This window comes from Vipera ursinii (genome assembly GCF_947247035.1).
Source record: "Vipera ursinii genome assembly, chromosome: 2".
In the NCBI taxonomy this organism is placed as follows: domain Eukaryota; kingdom Metazoa; phylum Chordata; class Lepidosauria; order Squamata; family Viperidae; genus Vipera; species Vipera ursinii.
The window spans coordinates 3,099,065-3,118,440 of record NC_139513.1 but is presented as its reverse complement, the minus strand read 5'-3'; the positions used below and the strand labels follow the sequence as shown (position 1 = coordinate 3,118,440).

At 44.2% G+C, this 19,376-nt stretch overlaps 1 protein-coding gene across 5 annotated transcripts; it reads right to left on the bottom strand.

Moving 5' to 3' along the window:
• Positions 1–3,669: 3,669 nt before the first annotated feature.
• Positions 3,670–19,035, bottom strand: LOC310635913 (uncharacterized protein). 5 transcript variants are annotated; one of them, XM_083355293.1, is made up of 7 exons: positions 18,938–19,035; positions 15,037–15,181; positions 14,182–14,600; positions 13,779–13,890; positions 13,417–13,496; positions 9,713–9,839; positions 3,670–5,099 (listed from the first exon to the last, which is right to left on the bottom strand). In XM_083355293.1, the coding sequence occupies exons 6-7, from the start codon at positions 9,744–9,746 to the stop codon at positions 3,790–3,792; spliced, it is 1,344 nt and encodes a 447-aa protein (XP_083211419.1). In that variant the 5' UTR covers positions 9,747–9,839; positions 13,417–13,496; positions 13,779–13,890; positions 14,182–14,600; positions 15,037–15,181; positions 18,938–19,035; the 3' UTR covers positions 3,670–3,789. The 5 variants fall into 5 exon arrangements, with proteins under 5 accessions (XP_083211419.1, XP_083211418.1, XP_083211417.1 ...); XM_083355292.1 differs by lacking the exon at positions 18,938–19,035 and adding an exon at positions 16,547–16,891; XM_083355291.1 differs by lacking the exon at positions 15,037–15,181 and having other exon boundaries at positions 18,938–19,034.
• Between the last annotated feature and the right edge of the window lie 341 nt (positions 19,036–19,376).

Genomic DNA, 19,376 nt, shown 5'->3' with positions numbered 1-19,376 from the left:
TTCTATTCTATTCTATTCTATTCTATTCTATTCTATTTCTATTCTATTCTATTCTAGTCTAGTCCAGTCTATTCTATTCTTCCATTGCATTTATATTCTATTCTATTCTATGCTATTCTATTCTATTCTAGTCTAGTCGTCTATTCATTATTCCATTCCATTCTAGTCTATTCTAATTCTATTCTTATTCATTATTCTATTCTATTCTATTCTATTCTAGTCTATTCTAGTCTAGTTGTCTATTCATTATTCCATTCCATTCTATTCTGTTCCATTCACTATTCTATTCTATTCTATTCTATTCTATTCTATTCTATTCTATTCTATTCTATTCTATTCTATTCTAGTCATTATTCTATTCTATTCTAGTCTATTCCATTGCATTCTATTCTATTCTATTCTATTCTATTCTATTCTATTCTATTCTATTCTATTCTATTCCTCTGCAGATATTCCAAGATGGGTCTCTCCTGCAGCCTCCCCCCCCCTTTTTAGGGGGACAGCCCCCCTAAAAAGGGAGCGCTTTTTCCAGAGCAGCCCCTCCCCTCCGGGGTCTGCAAGCAGGGATTCCCTGAAAAGAGGAGGGGGGGATGTCCCCCCCTCCTCTTTTCAGGGAGGGGGGGATGTCCCCGTTAAAAAAAAGGAGATGGGGAATCCTCATCAGACAGACCCTCTATGCCAGGGGTCTTCAAACTTGGCCCTTTTATGACTTGTGGACTTCAACTCCCAGAATTCCTCAGCCAGCATTGCTGGCTGAGGAATTCTGGGAGTTGAAGTCCACAAGTCATAAAAGGGCCATGTTTGAAGACCTCTGCTCTATGCATACATAGCAGCCTGCTCGGCTTGAGCGACGCTGCGCCCAGCGCAGATGCTGCCACCCCTTTCCTTGCGCTTGCAAAAGATCCGCGCTTGGACGCTGCTCTCTCTGTCTCTCTCTCTCTCCGCCACATCACTTATAGAGTTAAAGGGAGTGAGTGCTGCTTCCTAGAGGGGCAAATCCCCGGGCAAGTCCTCCTCAAAGAATTCCACCCTCCCTCTCACTCAGCGAGCTGCGATAAGGGGGCGGGGATATCCCGCGCATGCTCGGTTGCCGTCCAAAGCGGGAATCGGCCTGGGGCGCAATTTTAAAGGGCGGGGAGAGCGCCTCCTGGTGGCCGTAGCTGGGCGTGCAGAGGAAAGTCCACCGAAGGGTGCCAATAGGAATGGGAAAACGTCTGTGGAGATTCTCAAGTCATCCGGGTCGTTGGTGTTTTTTTTCCCAGGAGGCAACTGGACTTTCTTTTTTTTTCCCCCTCTCTTTTAAGAAGTTTCGCTTCTCATCCAAGAAGGATTAATACTCCTTGCAGCCAGCTGGTGAAATAATAATAATAATAATAATAATAATAATAATAATAATAATAATAATAATAATAATAATAATAATAAATAAAAAATAATTAATAATAATAATAATAATAATAATAATAATAATAATAATAATAAAAATAATTAATAATAATAATAATAATAATTAATAATAATAATAATAATAATTAATAATAATAATAATTAATAATAATAATAATTTGCACTACTCAGGTGACCCTGAGGACACAACAACTCTCTAAACAACTCAACAACTCTCTAAAAGGATGCCAATGACCAGCTGTCTGCAAGGAATATAAATCCTTCTATTCCCCACCATCCAGTCAGAGCTGAAGAAGCTTCTGGGATGAGAAGCAAAACGTCTTCAAAGAAGAACCAGAAAGTCCAGTTGCCTCCTGAAAAATTGCTAAGCACATTGATTTGTGCTTAGATTGTAAGCCGCCCTGAGTCTTCGGAGAAGGGCGGGATATAAATGGGATTAAAAAAAAAAAAGCACCTTTGGGACAACCATACCTGGATGACTGAGAACCTCCATAGTCATTTAGCTATGCACTTTGGGATGAACACTCTTCGAACGACGCAGGAGTATGAACGGATTTTCCGAAAACATTGCAGACTACAGGAACCATTTGCACTTCAGTTTGAGAGGCAGACAACACAGACTCATCCCCAACAGCATGCGCCTGTCTTCAACAGTGAAGGGACCCAGGGCAGAAAACATCCACACGCATTTGCACAACTCGTGACCCTGAGGACACATTGTAAACCTCCAAATGTCCTCAATGACTCTCCAAAAGAAGGCAAACGGCCAGCTGTCTGCAAGGTGTATAAATCCTTCCATTCCCCACCATCCAGGCAGAGCTGAAGAAGCTCCTTGGATGAGAAGCAAAACATCTTCACAGAAAAAACAGAGCTGAAGAAGCTCCTTGGATGAGAAGCGAAACATCTTCAAAGAACAAGAAAGTCCACTTGCCTCCTGAAAAAGCACCTTTGGGGTAGGAATGGGGAAGATTCAAGAGTTAAGAATGATGGCAAAAAACTAAGCAAACAAACTTGTCTCCCTCCCAAGTCAAATACGCCTCTGTCCTTTTGTCCTTTAGGAAACGAATCGAGACCCCCCAGAAGTTAATACTAGATTGCTGGGATGGCTGGTTTTTTTGCTTTGTACAGGTGGTTCTTGGCTTATAACCGTTTGTTTAGTGACCATTCGACAGCAACAATGGCAGTGAAAAAAGTGAGTCATGGCCGATTTTCATGCCAACAGCCATTGCAGCATTCCCCAGGGTCATGTGATCAAAATTCAAATACTTGGCAACTGGTTCATATTTACGACGGTCGCAGTGTGCTGGGATCATGTGATTGCCTGGACTTCATCATGCCGCCTGGGGATTTCTGGGGTTTGAAGTTAAAAAACTTCTAGCGTTGGAGCACTCACAACTTGGAGGCAAGTCATTCCACTGATTAATTGAAAAATTAATTAAACTTAAAAAGGTTAGACAGCCATTTATTCAGAATGGTACCGAGTCTCCTGCTGAAAGAGGACCTAGAGGTCTAGAGGACCTCTAAGGTCCCTTCCATCTCTGATATTCTATGATTCTATAATTCTTTCTTGTTTTGGCTCAGGTATTTTCATATTCCTAGGCAACGGGTATGGGGAATAGAATAATCAACTTGCTCTCAGTCAGCTTAGCCTCCTTTGAGCAGTGGGGTCAAATTTTTGATTTTTTTTCCTATATAATTTTAAGGCTTCTTTTCCTCTTTTTAACAATTATTCCGCCTTTATCGATTTGGAAATTAAATTCCATAATACGGCTTATCTATTTTTATTTTCTTTTGTTAATAGGTTTGGGAACAGATTTCTCCCGTTCTAAAGTATGGCTATGAAAGCTGGACGCTGAATGAGAGAATAGAAAAATAGAAAAAGAAATAGAAAAATAGAAATGAATGGAAATGGAAATGGAAATGGAAATGGAAATGAGAATAGAATAGAATAGAATAGAATAGAATAGAATAGAATAGAATAGAATAGAATAGAATAGAATAGAATAGAATAGAACAGAACAGAATAGGAATTCTTTATTGACCAGGTGTGATTGGACCCACAAGGAATTTGCCTCTGGAGCAGAAGCTATCAGTGTACATATAAACAGCAAGTAATAGGTCATAGATCACCATAAAGAACAACTGAGAAATCATAAGAAACCAATAGATTATGAATTTGGAAGTGATCCAATAGATCATCGTAGTATAATAGTATATACTGCACTATAAGGTTCAATAACAGATCACCGAAGAAATAAAGACTGTAGTAGTAATTATTTTTATTATTACATTTATACCATGCCTTTCTATTTCTATAAACACTCAAGTCAGCTTACAAAAAAAAATCTAAGAACAAGAAGATGCAGAACACTCCTAGTATTTTTATGGGCTTTCCCTGATGTGGATACTTTTATGGGACAGAAGGTAACAGCTCTGAGTAAAGCTTTTCCCGCACTCCAGACATTTATGGCCTTTCTCTCCGTGGTGGATGTTTCTATGGTAAGAAAGGTGACTGCTCCTGCTGAAGCCCTTCCCGCACTCCAGACATTTGTAGGGTTTTTCTCCCGTGTGGATCCTTTGATGGTAGGTGAGGTAACAGCTTTGAGTGAAGCTCTTTCCACACTCCAGACATTTAAACGGCTTCTCTCCCGGGTGGATGTTTTTATGGGAAGACAAGTGACTACTTCGAATGAAGCTCTTCCCACACTCCAGGCATTTGTAGGGTTTCTCCCCAGTGTGGATCCTTTTATGGATCGTGAGATCTGTGCTGCCCCGGAAAGTCTTCCCGCATTCCATGCACTTTAAAGATTTCTCCCCTGTGTGGATCCTGCGGTGGGCCTGAAAGGCGCTACGGTCTCTGAAGCACCTTCCGCAGTCCATGCACTTGTACGGTTTCTCCCCTGTGTGGATCCTCATGTGGTTAGGCAGGTGGCTGCTCCATCTGAACGTTTTTCCACACTCCACGCACATATATGGCTTCTCCCCAGTGTGGATCCGCATGTGGCAAGTGAGGTGACCCCTTTGAATGAAGCTCTTTCCACACTCCACACATTGAAAGGGTTTCTCCCCGGTATGGATCCGTTTGTGCAATGTCAGGTTGCTGCTCATGGTGAAACCCTTCCCACACTCCGTACATTTGAAGGGTTTCTCACCGGTGTGGACCCTTTTGTGAGACGTAAGGTCGGTGTTGCGTCGAAAGCTTTTTCCGCACTCCGTGCATTTGTATGGCTTCTCCCCCGTGTGGATCCTTTTGTGGGAAGTGAGGGAACTAGAGTGGCTAAAGGTTTTTCCACACTCCGTGCATTTATACGGCTTGTTTTCTGCGGAGACGCTCTGATACAAAGTCAGAGGGAAGTTCTCATAGTAATTCTTTACACGGTCTCTGCGTTCACAAGCTTTCGCTTTTGTGTGGATTCGGCAATCTTTGCTTCTGTCAGGTTTACCTCTGAATAGTTCCCCATACCCTGAATTCTCTCCTTTTGTCTTTCCCTTGTGATTTTCTTGGGTCTGGAAGTCCTGTATTTCCACACTTTGAGTAATTGAGAACTTCTCACCCTGGTCGCTTGGCTGATTGTCCTCCCCTTGTTCTGGTCTCCACATATTCTGAAACATCTCTTTTTGTTTTTTATACTTAGCTGTTTGCAATGCAAATATCCTTGTCTTCTCATTATTCTTATTTTCTTGCCCATCACCTGTATAGGGGAAGAAAAAAAATGAGTAATAACCATTAGAATAATGAAACATAAATTCCCATGAAAACTGTGAATTGCAATTTTTTTCCAGCATTTCAAATCTTTCTTTCTTTCTTTCTTTCTTTCTTTCTTTCTTTCTTTCTTTCTTTCTTTCTTTCTCTATCATCTATCTATCTATCATCTATCTATCTATCTATCTATCTATCTATCTATCTATCTATCTATCTATCTATCTATCTCATTCATTCTTCATTCATTCAGTTCAGTTCCATATGGCATAACAGAATACAGCATTAGTGCACAAAATTCATAAAAACAGCATAAAAAATGTCCTTTCCTCTTTCTAAACTTGGAAACCAAGATGATGCTTTAATTATTATTCGGTCCTGGAAAATAAAATGATTTCTTGGTTGTGCTAATTTTCATGTTTCATTATACACAAATGCATCCCTTCCTGTCTCTGAAATCTAATGTTGGATTAATTTCCATTAGAATCTATGAACAAATTTAACACAAGGCTATAGAAAGGTAAGGGACGCGGTAGCTCAGTGGGTTAGGACGCTGAGCTTGTCGATCAGAAGGTCGGCAGTTTGGCGGGTCGAATCCTGAGTGCCGCGTAACAGAGTGAGCGCCTGTTACTCGTCCCAGCTTCTGCCAACCTAGCAGTTCGAAAGCAGGTAAAAATGCAAGTAGAAAAATAGGGACTACTACGGTGGGAAGGTAACAGCATACTGTGCGCCTTTGGCATCTAGTCATGCCGGCCACATGACCACGGAGACGTCCTCGGACAAGCGCTGGCTCTTTGGCTTTGAAACGGAGATGAGCACTGGCCCCTAGAGTTGGAAACGACTAGCACACATGTGCGGGGGAACCTTTACCTTTATAGAAAGGTAAGAAAATCAACCTATTTAGAAGTTTAGTACAGAAGATGGCCTTTGGGATTTTAGAAGAGTTGTAGCAAGTGCACAATTTTATAATTTCTTCACTGGAACAAGCAGCTCTACCTTCCCTGTTCTTACAAATGTCTTATTACTTTCATACAAACAAGCTTGCCAAATTATGAAGACGAAAAGCATAAATTAACGTGACCACAAAGAAAGAAAGACATAAGGAACTGAAATGGCATGGAGACCAACATCACAAACGTCATGCAGTGTTCATGTATTAATTTGTTACTGGTGAGATTTAACAAAAAACAGAAACATCCACAAAAATGCTGTCTCAAACAAGTCTTTAAACAAGACTTGGCCAAAACTTTTTAAAGATGCCCTTATGAATCTCTCCATAACCTCGAGGTCCCCGGAGACATAAATCTTCTCGGCTTAAAAACTAAAACACAACGTTTGCTTTTAAGTTCAGGTAGTCCTCGACTTAACTGAGCCCAAAATTTATGCTGGTAACTGAGATATTTGTCAAGTTAGCTTTGCCCCATTTTACCACCTTTCTTAGCACAGTTGTTAAGTGAATCATTGTAGTTCACCTGACATTGTAATTCACTTGAAGATACAGGAGGATCTGGACAGACTTGAACACTGGGCACTATCTAACAAAATGAAATTCTATGGTGAAAAAGTAAGGTTCTACATTTAGGCAAGAAAAGCCAAATGTACAGGTATAGTATAGGGGGTACCTTGCTCAATAGTAGTAACTGTGAGAGGGATCTCGGAGTCCTAGTGGACAATCACTTAAATATGAGCCAGCAGTGTGCTGCAGCTGCCAAAAAAGCCAACACAGTGCTAGGCTGCATTAACAGAGGGATAGAATCAAGATCACATGAAGTACTAATACCACTTTACAATGCCTTGGTAAGGCCACACTTGGAATACTGCATCCAATTTTGGTCACCACGATGTAAAAAAGATGTCGAGACTCTACAGGGAGTGCAGAATTATTAGGCAAATGAGTATTTTGACCACATCATCCTCTTTATGCATGTTGTCTTACTCCAAGCTGTATAGGCTCGAAAGCCTACTACCAATTAAGCATATTAGGTGATGTGCATCTCTGTAATGAGAAGGGGTGTGGTCTAATGACATCAACACCCTGTATCAGGTGTGCATAATTATTAGGCAACTTCCTTTCCTTTGGCAAAATGGGTCAAAAGAAGGACTTGACAGGCTCAGAAAAGTCAAAAATAGTGAGATATCTTGCAGAGGGATGCAGCACTCTTAAAATTGCAAAGCTTCTGAAGCGTGATCATCGAACAATCAAGCGTTTCATTCAAAATAGTCAACAGGGTCGCAAGAAGCGTGTGGAGAAACCAAAATAACTGCCCATGAACTGAGAAAAGTCAAGCGTGCAGCTGCCAAGATGCCACTTGCCACCAGTTTGGCCATATTTCAGAGCTGCAACATCACTGGAGTGCCCAAAAGCACAAGGTGTGCAATACTCAGAGACATGGCCAAGGTAAGAAAGGCTGAAAGACGACCACCACTGAACAAGACACACAAGCTGAAACGTCAAGACTGGGCCAAGAAATATCTCAAGACTGATTTTTCTAAGGTTTTATGGACTGATGAAATGAGAGTGAGTCTTGATGGGCCAGATGGATGGGCCCGTGGCTGGATTGGTAAAGGGCAGAGAGCTCCAGTCCGACTCAGACGCCAGCAAGGTGGAGGTGGAGTACTGGTTTGGGCTGGAATCATCAAAGATGAGCTTGTGGAGCCTTTTCGGGTTGAGGATGGAGTCAAGCTCAACTCCCAGTCCTACTGCCAGTTTCTGGAAGACACCTTCTTCAAGCAGTGGTACAGGAAGAAGTCTGCATCCTTCAAGAAAAACATGATTTTCATGCAGGACAATGCTCCATCACACGCGTCCAAGTACTCCACAGCGTGGCTGGCAAGAAAGGGTATAAAAGAAGGAAATCTATTGACATGGCCTCCTTGTTCACCTGATCTGAACCCCATTGAGAACCTGTGGTCCATCATCAAATGTGAGATTTACAAGGAGGGAAAACAGTACACCTCTCTGAACAGTGTCTGGGAGGCTGTGGTTGCTGCTGCACGCAATGTTGATGGTGAACAGATCAAAACACTGACAGAATCCATGGATGGCAGGCTTTTGAGTGTCCTTGCAAAGAAAGGTGGCTATATTGGTCACTGATTTGTTTTTGTTATGTTTTTGAATGTCAGAAATGTATATTTGTGAATGTTGAGATGTTATATTGGTTTCACTGGTAAAAATAAATAATTGAAATGGGTATATATTTGTTTTTTGTTAAGTTGCCTAATAATTATGCACAGTAATAGTCACCTGCACACACAGATATCCCCCTAAAATAGCTATAACTAAAAACAAACTAAAAACTACTTCCAAAAATATTCAGCTTTGATATTAATGAGTTTTTTGGGTTCATTGAGAACATGGTTGTTGTTCAATAATAAAATTAATCCTCAAAAATACAACTTGCCTAATAATTCTGCACTCCCTGTAGAAAGAGTACAGAGAAGAGCAACAAAGATGATTCGGGAACTGGAGGCTAAAACATATAAAGAACAGTTGCTGGAGTTGGGTATGTCTAGTTTAATGAAAAGAAGGACTAGGGGGCACATGATAGCAGTGTTCCAATATCTCAGGGGCTGCCACAAAGACGAGGGAGTCAAGCTATTCTCCAAAGCGCCTGAAGGGAGAAGCAACGGATGGAAACTAATTAAGGAGAGAAGCAACCTAGAACTAAAGAGAAATTTCCTGACAGTGAGAACAATTAACCAGTGGAACAACCTGCCTCCTGAAGCTGTGAATGCTCCAACACTGGAAGTTTTTAAGAAGAGACTGAACAGCCATTTGTCTGAAATGGTATAGGGTTTCCTGCCTGAGCAGGGGGTTGGACTAGATTTATTTATTTTATTTATTTTAATTCCATTTATATCCCGCCCTTCTCCGAAGATTCAGGGCGGCTTACAAGCTTAGCAGTAGCCTTCATTCTATGTATATGCCTGCTTAGATGACCTCCAAGGTCCCTTCCAACTTTGTTGTTGTTGTTGTTGTTGTTGTTGTTGTTGTTGTTGTTATTATTATTATTATTATTATTATTATTATTATTATTATTACATAGTTGTTAAGTTAGCCGTGGTGGCACAGTGGTTAGAAGGCTAACTCACTGCTCACTACAGGAGTTCGATCCTCACCGGCTCAAGGTTGACTCAGCCTTCCAGCCTTCTGAGGTAAACTGAGGACCCAGACTGTTGGGGGCAATAGGCTGATTCTGTAAACCGCTTAGAGAGGGCTTTTAAAGCACCGTGAAGCGGTATAAAAGTCTAAGTGCTATCACTGGCGCTAGTAACATCGTTGTTAAATAAAACTGGCTTCCCCAGTCACTTTGCTTGTCAGAAGACTGCAAAACCTGATCACACAATCCCAGAACACTGGAACCCTCACAAATGTGAACCAATTAGCAAGGATCCAAATGTTGATCATGTGACCACGGGGATGCTGCAACAGTTGTAACTGTTTAAAAAAAACGTTGGTAAGTCATTTTTTTCCCCAGTGCAATTGTAACTTTGGAACGGTCACGAAATGAACTGTTGTAAGTCGAGGACATTCCTGCATCTCGAAAGAGAAAGGAAGAGATAGAAAACGGTATGTACAAATTCCGGATAAATCAAGGCCCTTACCTAGAGAAGCCACATTCCTTGAATTCTCCAGCATGACCTCATCATGCAAAGCTTTTTGATGGGGTTCTAGTAAGGCCCACTCTTCTTCAGTGAAAAAAACAGCCACCTCCTGGAAGGACACAGGACTCTGAAAGAAGAGAACATTCCCAGTGAACGTAACATCCGGAATGTTCTGGCAAGTTCTGTATCTTAAGCTAACACCACATAGCTGCACACTTCAAATCCACAAATACACTAAGGCAGAAGCTTGTCCACCTTAAGGATAAAACACCCAGACACAAAGTGAGCAACGTGGTATACGGAGTACAATGCAGTGACCCATGTGCAGATCTGTACCTTGGGAAAACAAAACAACCACTTCATAAACGCCCGGCACAAGTTAAGGAGAACAAACCCATCGGCACAAGATTCAGCAGTCCATCTGCATTTAAAAGACAGGGGGCCACTCTTTCAAAAAATAGCAAAGTCCACATTTTGGACAGAGAGAACCACTGGTTTGAAAGAGGGGTCAAAGAGGCCATCTAGGTCAAAACTGAACAGCCCTTTCTTAATAGAGGGGGAGGGATACCACATCATCTATCTACAACACAGTCCTTTCAGCAGTTCCAAGAAGGCTCCACACCTATTTGCACTACTCAGGTGACCCTGAGGACACAGATAAACCTCTAGTTGGCCCCAACGACTCTCTAAAACAGACATGTCAAACACAAGGCCCGGGGGCCGGATCCAGCCCGCGAAGTGGTTTCATGTGGCCCACAAGCCATCCTGGAAACAGTGAGGGAACGGACCCCACTGCCTTGGCCTTGGACCAGGGACCCTCCTCCTGCCAGAGATCCTCAGATCTGTCCCACTCCTGCCCAGACCCCCATAGACACCCTTGATGTGAACAATGTAGAGCTGGCCATGCCCAACCAGTAGGCCATATGCACTTTAGCCACACCCACCCAGTAGGCCACACCCACCCACCCTGAGGGCAACCACAATGCTGATGTGGCCCTCAATGAAATTGAGTTTGACACCCCTGCTCTAAAACAGGGGTGTCAAACTCAATTTCATTGAGGGCCGCATCAGCATTGCGGTTGCCCTCAGGGGGCCGGGTGGGTATGGCCAGGGTGGGTGTGGCCTACTGGGTGGGTGTGGCTAGAGTGCGTATGGCCTACTGGGTGGGCGTGGCCAGCTCTACATCGTTCGCATCAAGGGTGCCTATGGGGGCCTGGGCAGGAGTGGGACAGATCTGAGGGTCTCTGGCAGAAGGAGGGTCTCTGGGCTGGGGCCAAGGCAGTGGGAGCCGTCCCCTCCCTGTTTCCAGGATGGCTTTGTGGGCCGCATGAAACCACTTCGCGGGCCGGATCTGGCCCCCGGGCCTTGTGTTTGACATGTCTGCTCTAAAAGAATGCAAAAGGCCAGCTGTCTGCAAGGAGTACAAATCCTCCCATTCCCCACCATCCAATCAGAGCTGAAGAAGCTTCTTGGATGAGAAGCGAAATGTCTCGGAAGAAGAACAAGAAAGTCCAGTTTTGTCTCGTGAAGAAGCATCTTTGGGTTCTCTTATCTTAAGTCATGTATCATAAAAAACAACAACAACGGGCATTTTACTTGAACATTCAAGCTGTGTCCAAGAAAATGGATAGACCACAGACCGATCATGCATTTGTGGGCCAAAGGTTTAGAATGTGAATGGTTCAATGAGCACATCTGTCATCCATCTCACTTAAGTTAGTTAGAAAAGTCTGGCTCACATCATGATCGCATCGGAACCTGGTTCAGGGGAGGAGGAGGAGTTGCAACTGGGACCGTCTGACAGGGATGGCACGTCTCCCTTGGCATGTTTGGAGAAGCCAGCGGCTGAGGATGATGCTGTCTGTCCCCCCCCCCAGCATTGGGGGAGGTGGTCGACCAGATGAAGAGCTGTCTGCCTTCACGGCAGTAGGGCTGATAGGCCGCAGATCCCCTCTGATGAGGAACAGCTGCCTCCTGCACTGATCCAAAGGCAGGGAGAGCAGAGCGGAGGCAAGCTCAAGGAAAGGGCTGTGTGTATTTTTTAATTGCAATATGTATATTTTTAATTGTAAGCAGCTCAGAGTCCTTGACTGAGATAGGCGGCTATAGAAATTCTATAAAAAAATTAAAAATAAAAAAAAATAAAATAAAAATAAAATAAATAAAATAAAATAAATAAAATAAATAAAATAAAATAAAATAAAATAATAAAATAATAAAATAATAAAATAAAATAATAAAATAAAATAAAATAAAATAAAAATAAATAAAATAATAAATAAAAATGGCTGCAACAATCTTTTAGGAAAGCTTCTTCTGGTTTGAGGCACTGACTGGATGGTAATTAAGAAAGGGAAGACTCGGGAGCAAATTGTTGTTGTTAGCTGCGAAGTCGTGTCCGACCCATCGCGACCCTATGGACAACGTTCCTCCAGGCCTTCCTGTCCTCTACCATTTTCTGGAGTCCATTTAAGCTCATGCCTACTGCTTCAGTGACTCCATCCAGCCACCTCATTCTCTGTCATCCCTTTCTTCTATTGCCCTCAATCTTTCCCAGCATTAGGCTCTTCTCCAGTGAGTCCTTCCTTCTCATTAGGTGGCCAAAATATTTGAGTTTTAGCTTCAGGATCTGGCCTTCTAAAGAGCAGTCAGGGTTGATCTCCTCTAGGACTGACCGGTTTGATCGCCTTGCAGTCCAAGGGACTCGCAGGAGTCTTCTCCAGCACCATAGTTCAAAGGCCTCAATTCTTTGGCGCTCAGCCTTTTTTATGGTCCAACTTTCACTGCCATACATTGCAACTGGGAAGACCATAGCCTTGACTATATGCACTTTTGTTAACAGGGTGATGTCTCTGCTTTTTAGTGTGCTGTCTAGATTTGCCATGGCAAATTACACCATTGTAAAATAGATGGATTGGTTGGCAATACCAAGCAGATACCAGACTGTTTTGAGGTTATCTTGGAATTCCTAAGCTGCTGGATCATTTCCCTCACTGTGAAAAATACCAGAAGTTTGGAAAAACGAACTATACATTTTTCAAATACATAAAAAGAGATACTGTTGGGTCTAGTGGTTAAGGCACCTGGCTAGAAACTGGGAGACTGTGAGTTCCAGTCCTGCCTTAGTCATGAGAGCCAGCTGGGTGACCTTGAACCAGTCATTTTCTCTTAGCCCAAAACACCTCACAGGGTTGTTGGGGGGGGGGGGAAATAGAAGGAGGAAGGTGTGTTGCATATTGCTTTTCTTTCTTTCTTTCTTTCTTTCTTTCTTTCTTTCTTTCTTTCTTTCTTTCTTTCTCTTTTTTCTTTCTTTCTCTTTCTTTTTTTCTTTCTTTCTCTCTTTCTCTTTCTCTTTCCTTCTTTCCTTCCTTTCTTCCTTATTAATTTATTAGCTGCCCATCTTGCTACATGGCAACTCTGGGCGGCTTACACTATGCTCGCAACCTTGAGTTATTTGTAAGAATAATAAAGGTGATATATAAAGAAATACATAAATAAAACGAGGCCCTTTATTTACAATTATGGCCTCATGCTTTCTAATCACACTGCTGTCTCCTGAGGGAGTTTCAAAAATTATGCGAGAGGCATAAACAAAAAAGATCAATAGAAATGGTTCGTAAGGAATGTGATGTATGTATACAGTAGTTACAAAATGAGAGGTCTTCAAATATTCTCTGCATCTTTTTCTAATGTTCTCCACTTACCAGAGCGACAGGCACAGATGTTGGTTTTGCTTTATTGAAGGGAGATGATCCCACAAACACAAGTGACGTTGTTTTGTTCCCTGTCAGAAAGGCAAAATTAGTGGAAGCAGGCTTTTTGAAAGGATCCTTAATTACATTGAGGAAGGAGGAGGAGGAGAAGAGGGAGGAGGAGGAGGAGGAAGAAGAAGAAGAAGAAGAAGAAGAAGAAGAAGAAGAAGAAGAAGAAGAAGAAGAAGAAGAGGAGGAGGAGGAGGAGGAGGAGGAGGAGGAGGAGGAGGAGGAGGAGGAGGAGGAGGAGGAGGAGGATTATTGCTGGAATCTCTCAAAGGCATTTACAGTTCTTGGAAAGAATCTTACCATACCTGTTAAGAGGTTCTGACTTGGATCTTCTCTGGAAATTTAATTGAAGATTAGCTCCTGAGATGGACGTCTTCTTGCCTCCAGGCTTTCAGAGATCACTCCCACAAAGGATCCCTGGGCAAGAAATACCATACATGAAGAGGAGTTAAGGATATTCCTATTAGCAGATCCTTAACCCTTTGCTTCCAACTTCACAGGCCCACATTTTCATCGGTGGGAGACAGAAAAAAGTGATACCATAACAGGTTGCTTCTATGTGGTCTCTGAATCTGACGGTGGATTAATTTGCCTTACAGATGTTGCCATCGCGCTACTAATTCCAGAAAGCTCAATTAGCAAACTATCTAAATATTGAAGAACGGTGTCACTACACCATCTGGAGCTATCAGGATAGAATCTTCTCACCTGCAATATCTCCTGTTTTGTTTCCTCTCCTTGGTTCAGGAGGAAGCCCTCTGCCAAGGCCACCGCCTGGGAAGTGGTCTCTGGTTCACAATCCTGGACCCAGCTCTTCATCTCCAGGGGCAGAACGGCCAGGAACTGCTCCAGGATCACCAGGTCCAGCATCTCAGCTTTGGTGATCCTTTCCGGTTTCAGCCACTGAGCACAAAGGTGGTGGAGCTGGCTGCAAAGCTCTCGGGGTCCTTTGGCCTCCTCATACTGGAAGTCCCTGAACCAGTGGCATTGATCATGCCAATTGACCACTTCTTCCTCTAGGTTCTTCGGTCCAGTTTTGTCTCCGGTGGTCTCAGGGTGAGCGCCACGAGGAACTTCTCGTTGTCCTTCCTCTGCTGGGTATTCTTCATGCATTTTCTCTGGGTTTACTAACACAAAAAAACAAAAAGAAAACAGGATCAACTTTTTCCTGATCTCCAAAGCTATTTTCCTTGACAGGACCACAAACCGCATAAACTCTGGAAAAAAATATCTCAAAAGGTGCTGTTGAGCTACAAAGATGGCTTGCGCGAGGACAGCCGTGCCACTTCTAGCTTGCCAACAGTTCCGAGCGGGGAGGCGAATGTATGGAATGCACAGGTGGTTTCTATCCGTTGGGAAGCAAGGTCGCAGAAGAGATGTTATGGCGAGCAAAGATCTTTTTCTCATAACAACGGCCTGAAGGTTAAGGGGAGGGAAGGTTTAACTCTTTTAACTATGTTTCTGGCGCCATATTGCCAGAGCTGGTTTTCCATTCATTAGTGCCGGTATGCTGTGCTCAATAAAGGTTTGCATTAGAGATCGTGGTGCCTCAGGTGTGCTTACTTCGTTGAGATCATCAGCTGGAACTTTGACAGGTGCTTTTTCAGGAGGCAACCGGACTTTCTTGTTTTTCTTTGGAGACGTTTCGCTTCTCATCCAAGAAACCTCTTCAGCTCTGACTAGATGGAGGAGGGGGAATGGAAGGACTCTGAAAGAAGACAACGTTCCTGGTGAACATAACACCCGGGATGTTCCGGCAGGTTATCTTAAGTCACATCTTAAAAAGGATGGGGATTTTACTTGAAAATTCAAACTATGTCCAAGAAAATGGACAGACCCCAGACCGATCACGCATTGTGGGCCAAAGAAGCTTCTTGGATGAGAAGCAAAATGTCTTCAAAGAAAAAAAAAAGTCCAGTTGCCTCCTGAAAAAGAAACAACCAGGACCCGGATGACTGAGAATCTCCATAGAAACTCTGAAATAAATCTCACTCTTCCTTTTTTATGATACTTTTGCAGACAAAACCTCAGGGAAGCAACATAAGATGCTTCCAGTGACTTGCCTCAAGAAGTTGTGGGTGCTCCATCACTGGAAGTTTTTAAGAAGAGACCGGACAGCCATTTCTCTGAAACGATATAGGGTCTCCTTACTGGGGCAAGGGGCTGAACTTTTTTGATTCTTGGAGAAGAATCCAGGTGAGATGAGAGTTTGAAGGCGTGATCTCATCTAAACTTGAAGCATCTCTATTTCTCTGCTGGAACAGGAATGCAGAGAGGCTTCAATGAGAGGGGAAGGTCCTGGATCTAATCCAGCTGTAGCTCCTTCACCCAGGGACTGGTCACTCTAGCTCATGGGTAGGCAACCTTGGCTCTTTTATGACTCGTGGACTTCAACTCCCAGAATTCCTGAGCCAGCATGGGGAACTATGGCCCCCTCATGACTTGTGGACTTCAACTCCCAGAATTCCTGAGCCAGCATGAGGGAACTATGGCCCCCTCATGACTTGTGGACTTCAACTCCCAGAATTCCTGAGCCAGCATGAGGGAACTATGGCCCCCTCATGACTTGTGGACTTCAACTCCCAGAATTCCTGAGCCAGCATGGCTCAGCTTGGAAACCTCTCCCTTTCCCCTCAGCATGGCTGGCTCAGGAATTCTGGGAGTTGAAGTCCACAAGTCATAAAAGAGACAAGGTTGCCTACCCCTGCTCTAGCTCTAAGCAGCAAACTTTTGGATGTATTCCCTTCCAGGAAGAAGAATCACCTCAGAAACGGAACAAATGAGCCGAACCAGGAGTAAGCCTCTGTCCAAGGTTATGAAGTGGAAGTCACAACTTCTAGCCTAGACTGGAAGCACCTCAAGCACCTCCTCAGCTTACAACAGTCCGTTTAGTGACCATTCAAAGTTACAACGGCACTGAAAAAAAGGCGACGTATGACCGTTCTTCACGCTGACGACCAAGGCGAGATCCCCATGGTTGTCAGTGTGAAAAACGGTCATAAGTCATTTTTTTTCCAGTCCCGTTGTAACTTCGAGCAGTCACTAAACAAATGATTGTTAAGTCGAGTATTACCTGTGCTGTTGCTTTTCGATGATCTTCCAACTCAGATGTTTAATGGAAAAAGGAAGCTGAGACAGAGCCTTTGGCCATCGTGGTCATAACTATGTCCGGTTTATTCCCTAATCTAGATATGCCATCCAGAGGCGTGACTAATCTTAGTAATGAAATCACAGCCAAGGAGCCGATAAAACATACGAAGAACGGTTGCAGGATTTGGGTTTTGCTAGTCTAGAGAAAAGAAGGACTAGATGATTAGGGGACTGGAGGCTGAAACATATAAGGAACGGCTGCTGGAATTGGGTATGTCTAATTTAATGAAGAGAAGGACGAGGGGGGACATGATAGCAGTGTTCCCATATCTCAGGGGCTGCCACAAAGATGAGGGAGTCAAGCTATTCTCGAAAGCGCCCGAAGGCAAGACAAGAAGCAACGGATAGAAAATAATCAAGGAGAGAAGCAACCTAGAACTAAGGAGAAACTTCCTGATGGTTAGAACAATTAACCAAGGGAACAACCTGCCTCCAGAAGTTGTGAATGCTCCAACGTGGGAAGTTTTTAAGAAGAGACTGGACAGCCATTAGTCTGAAATGGGGTTTCCTGCCTGAGCAGGGGGTTGGACTAGAATAGATGACCTCCAAGGTGCCTTTCAACATTGTTGTTGTTGTTGTTGTTGTTAGTTTTCAGTCAGGGCAGAAAATATCTTGCAGCCAAGAAGAGTCCACATCCATTTGCACTGCTCAGGTGACCCTGAAGACACAGGTAAGCCTCCAAATGGACTCAACGACTCTCTAAAAGAATGCAAATGACCAGCCGTCTGCAAGGAGTATAAATCCTTCCATTCCCCCACCATACAGTCAGAGCTGAAGAAGCTTCTTGGATGAGAAGCCAAACGTCTTCAAAGGAAAACAAGAAAGTCCAGTTGCCTCTTGGGGAAGAAAGCACCTTTGGGACAACCCTGATCTGGATGACTTGAGAATCTCCATAGCCAGCCATCCAGCCATCCATCTTCTCCAGCTGGCTCTCCCATCGCGGACTGGCAAGCTGGCTTCTGCCTTGCAAACGCTCCCCCCCCTTGCCTCTCTTCCCGTTTCGGGGGAGGGGGAGCTGCCCTCCCCTTGTATCTGCATGTCCTTTTCGGGATCCCAACTGCCAAGGCTTTCTTTTGTCATAGAATGCGCAGAACGGAGTTCCGGCACCTTTTGTGGATGGAACCTTGTAGGGTAGGCAAGGCAGGTTGTATGACATGTGTGAGTTCCGGCACCTTTTTCTTTTACAAAAAAAGCACTGCCAAAGAGCCTCGGTGGAGCTGTGGGCTAATGCCTCCTTAAGTAACACCAGCTGCCTGCCATTAGTGCAGGTTCGCGTCCCACCAGGCTCAAGGTTGACTCAGCCTTCCATCCTTCCGAGGTAGGTAAAATGAGGACCCAGATTGTTGGGGGCAATTAAGCTGACTTTGTAATAATGCCGCTTGGGTGTGTGTGTGTGTGAAAGCCCTAATAAGCAGGCATATACATAGAATGGACCATAAGAAAGGCTGAGCGCCAAAGAATTGAGGCCTTTGAACTATGGTGCTGGAGAAGACTCCTGCGAGTCCCTTGGACTGCAAGGCGATCAAACCGGTCAGTCCTAGAAGAGATCAATGCTGACTGCTCTTTAGAAGGCCAGATCCTGAAGCTAAAACTCAAGTACTTTGGCTACCTAATGAGAAGGAAGGACTCGCTGGAGAAGAGCCTAATGCTGGGAAAGGTTGAGGGCAAGAGAAGAAGGGGACGACAGAGAATGAGGTGGCTGGATGGAGTCACTGAAGCAGTAGGCGTGAGCTTAAATGGACTCCAGAAGATGGTAGAGGACAGGAAGGCCTGGAGGAACGTTGTCCATAGGGCCGCGATGGGTCGGACACGACTTCGCAGCTAACAACAACATACATAGAATGAAGGCTACTGCTAAGCTTGTAAGCCGCCCTGAGTCTTCGGAGAAGGGCGGGATATAAATGGAATTTTTTTTTAAAAAACTGCCCTTTCGAGGGAGACAAGCCAAGGTGGGAGCTGCTTGCAAAGCGCGGAGCAAAGGCGAGGATGCTGGGCCGGTTTGCCATTTAGCCTCTCTACTGGGACCATCATTGTTTGCTCCTGCTCCTCCCTCCCCACCCATCTGGTCCTCCCTTTCTTGGCCTCTCTTGCCCACGGATTCTTTGCTTTCTTTTCTCCTTTTTTCCTCCGCTTTGCAAGGGAGCCGTCCTCGCACCCAGAACATGCACGGAAAGCGGTCGCGCAAGGATCGCCCGAGGAAGGGAGGGAGGGAGGGAGGGAGAGAGGGAGAGAGAGAGAAATCCCCGTCCTCTCTCCACCCTCCCAACCCCCTCCCTCCCTTAGCAAGACAGCTTTGCAATCTACAGGGAATTACCTTGCTTTGTTTCTCTCTCTCTCTCTCGGCGGCTCCCTTCTCTTTGCAGAGGGAAAGGGCACCACTCGGTGATACTCCGTTCCTTCCAAGGTCTTCCCGCAGTCCCCCCCCCCGCACACTTTGCCTTTGGGGAGGTTGAGGGTCAAAAAAGAAAAAAAAGAAAGGGAGGGCAATGAAGCCGAGGGAGGGAAGATTCTAGCTGATGCACTCGCTATACTTCCTGTCTTTCTCCGCTCTCCCCCCCCCCCGACACCTTTTTTTTATTATTAAAGTGTAGATACAAGCACGTGTCAGCCAAGCTATCAGGCGCATGCGCGGCTTCCTACCGTGTTTTACCAGCCCGCAGTCCTGCAAGGGTTTCAGAGAGGGCGCCCCCTGCAGGAGAAAGGAGGGATGGAGTTTTGCCGGGGTTGGTAGTGCAAAGATGATGGGAGAGGGA

Coding starts and splice junctions, on each gene's coding strand:
- LOC310635913 (XM_083355293.1), bottom strand. CDS start 9,746: ATGCTGGAGAATTCAAGGAATGTGGCTTCTCTAG. Junction 5,100..9,712: donor AAGGAATGTGGCTTCTCTAG/GTAAGGGCCTTG, acceptor TCCCCTATACAG/GTGATGGGCAAGAAAATAAG.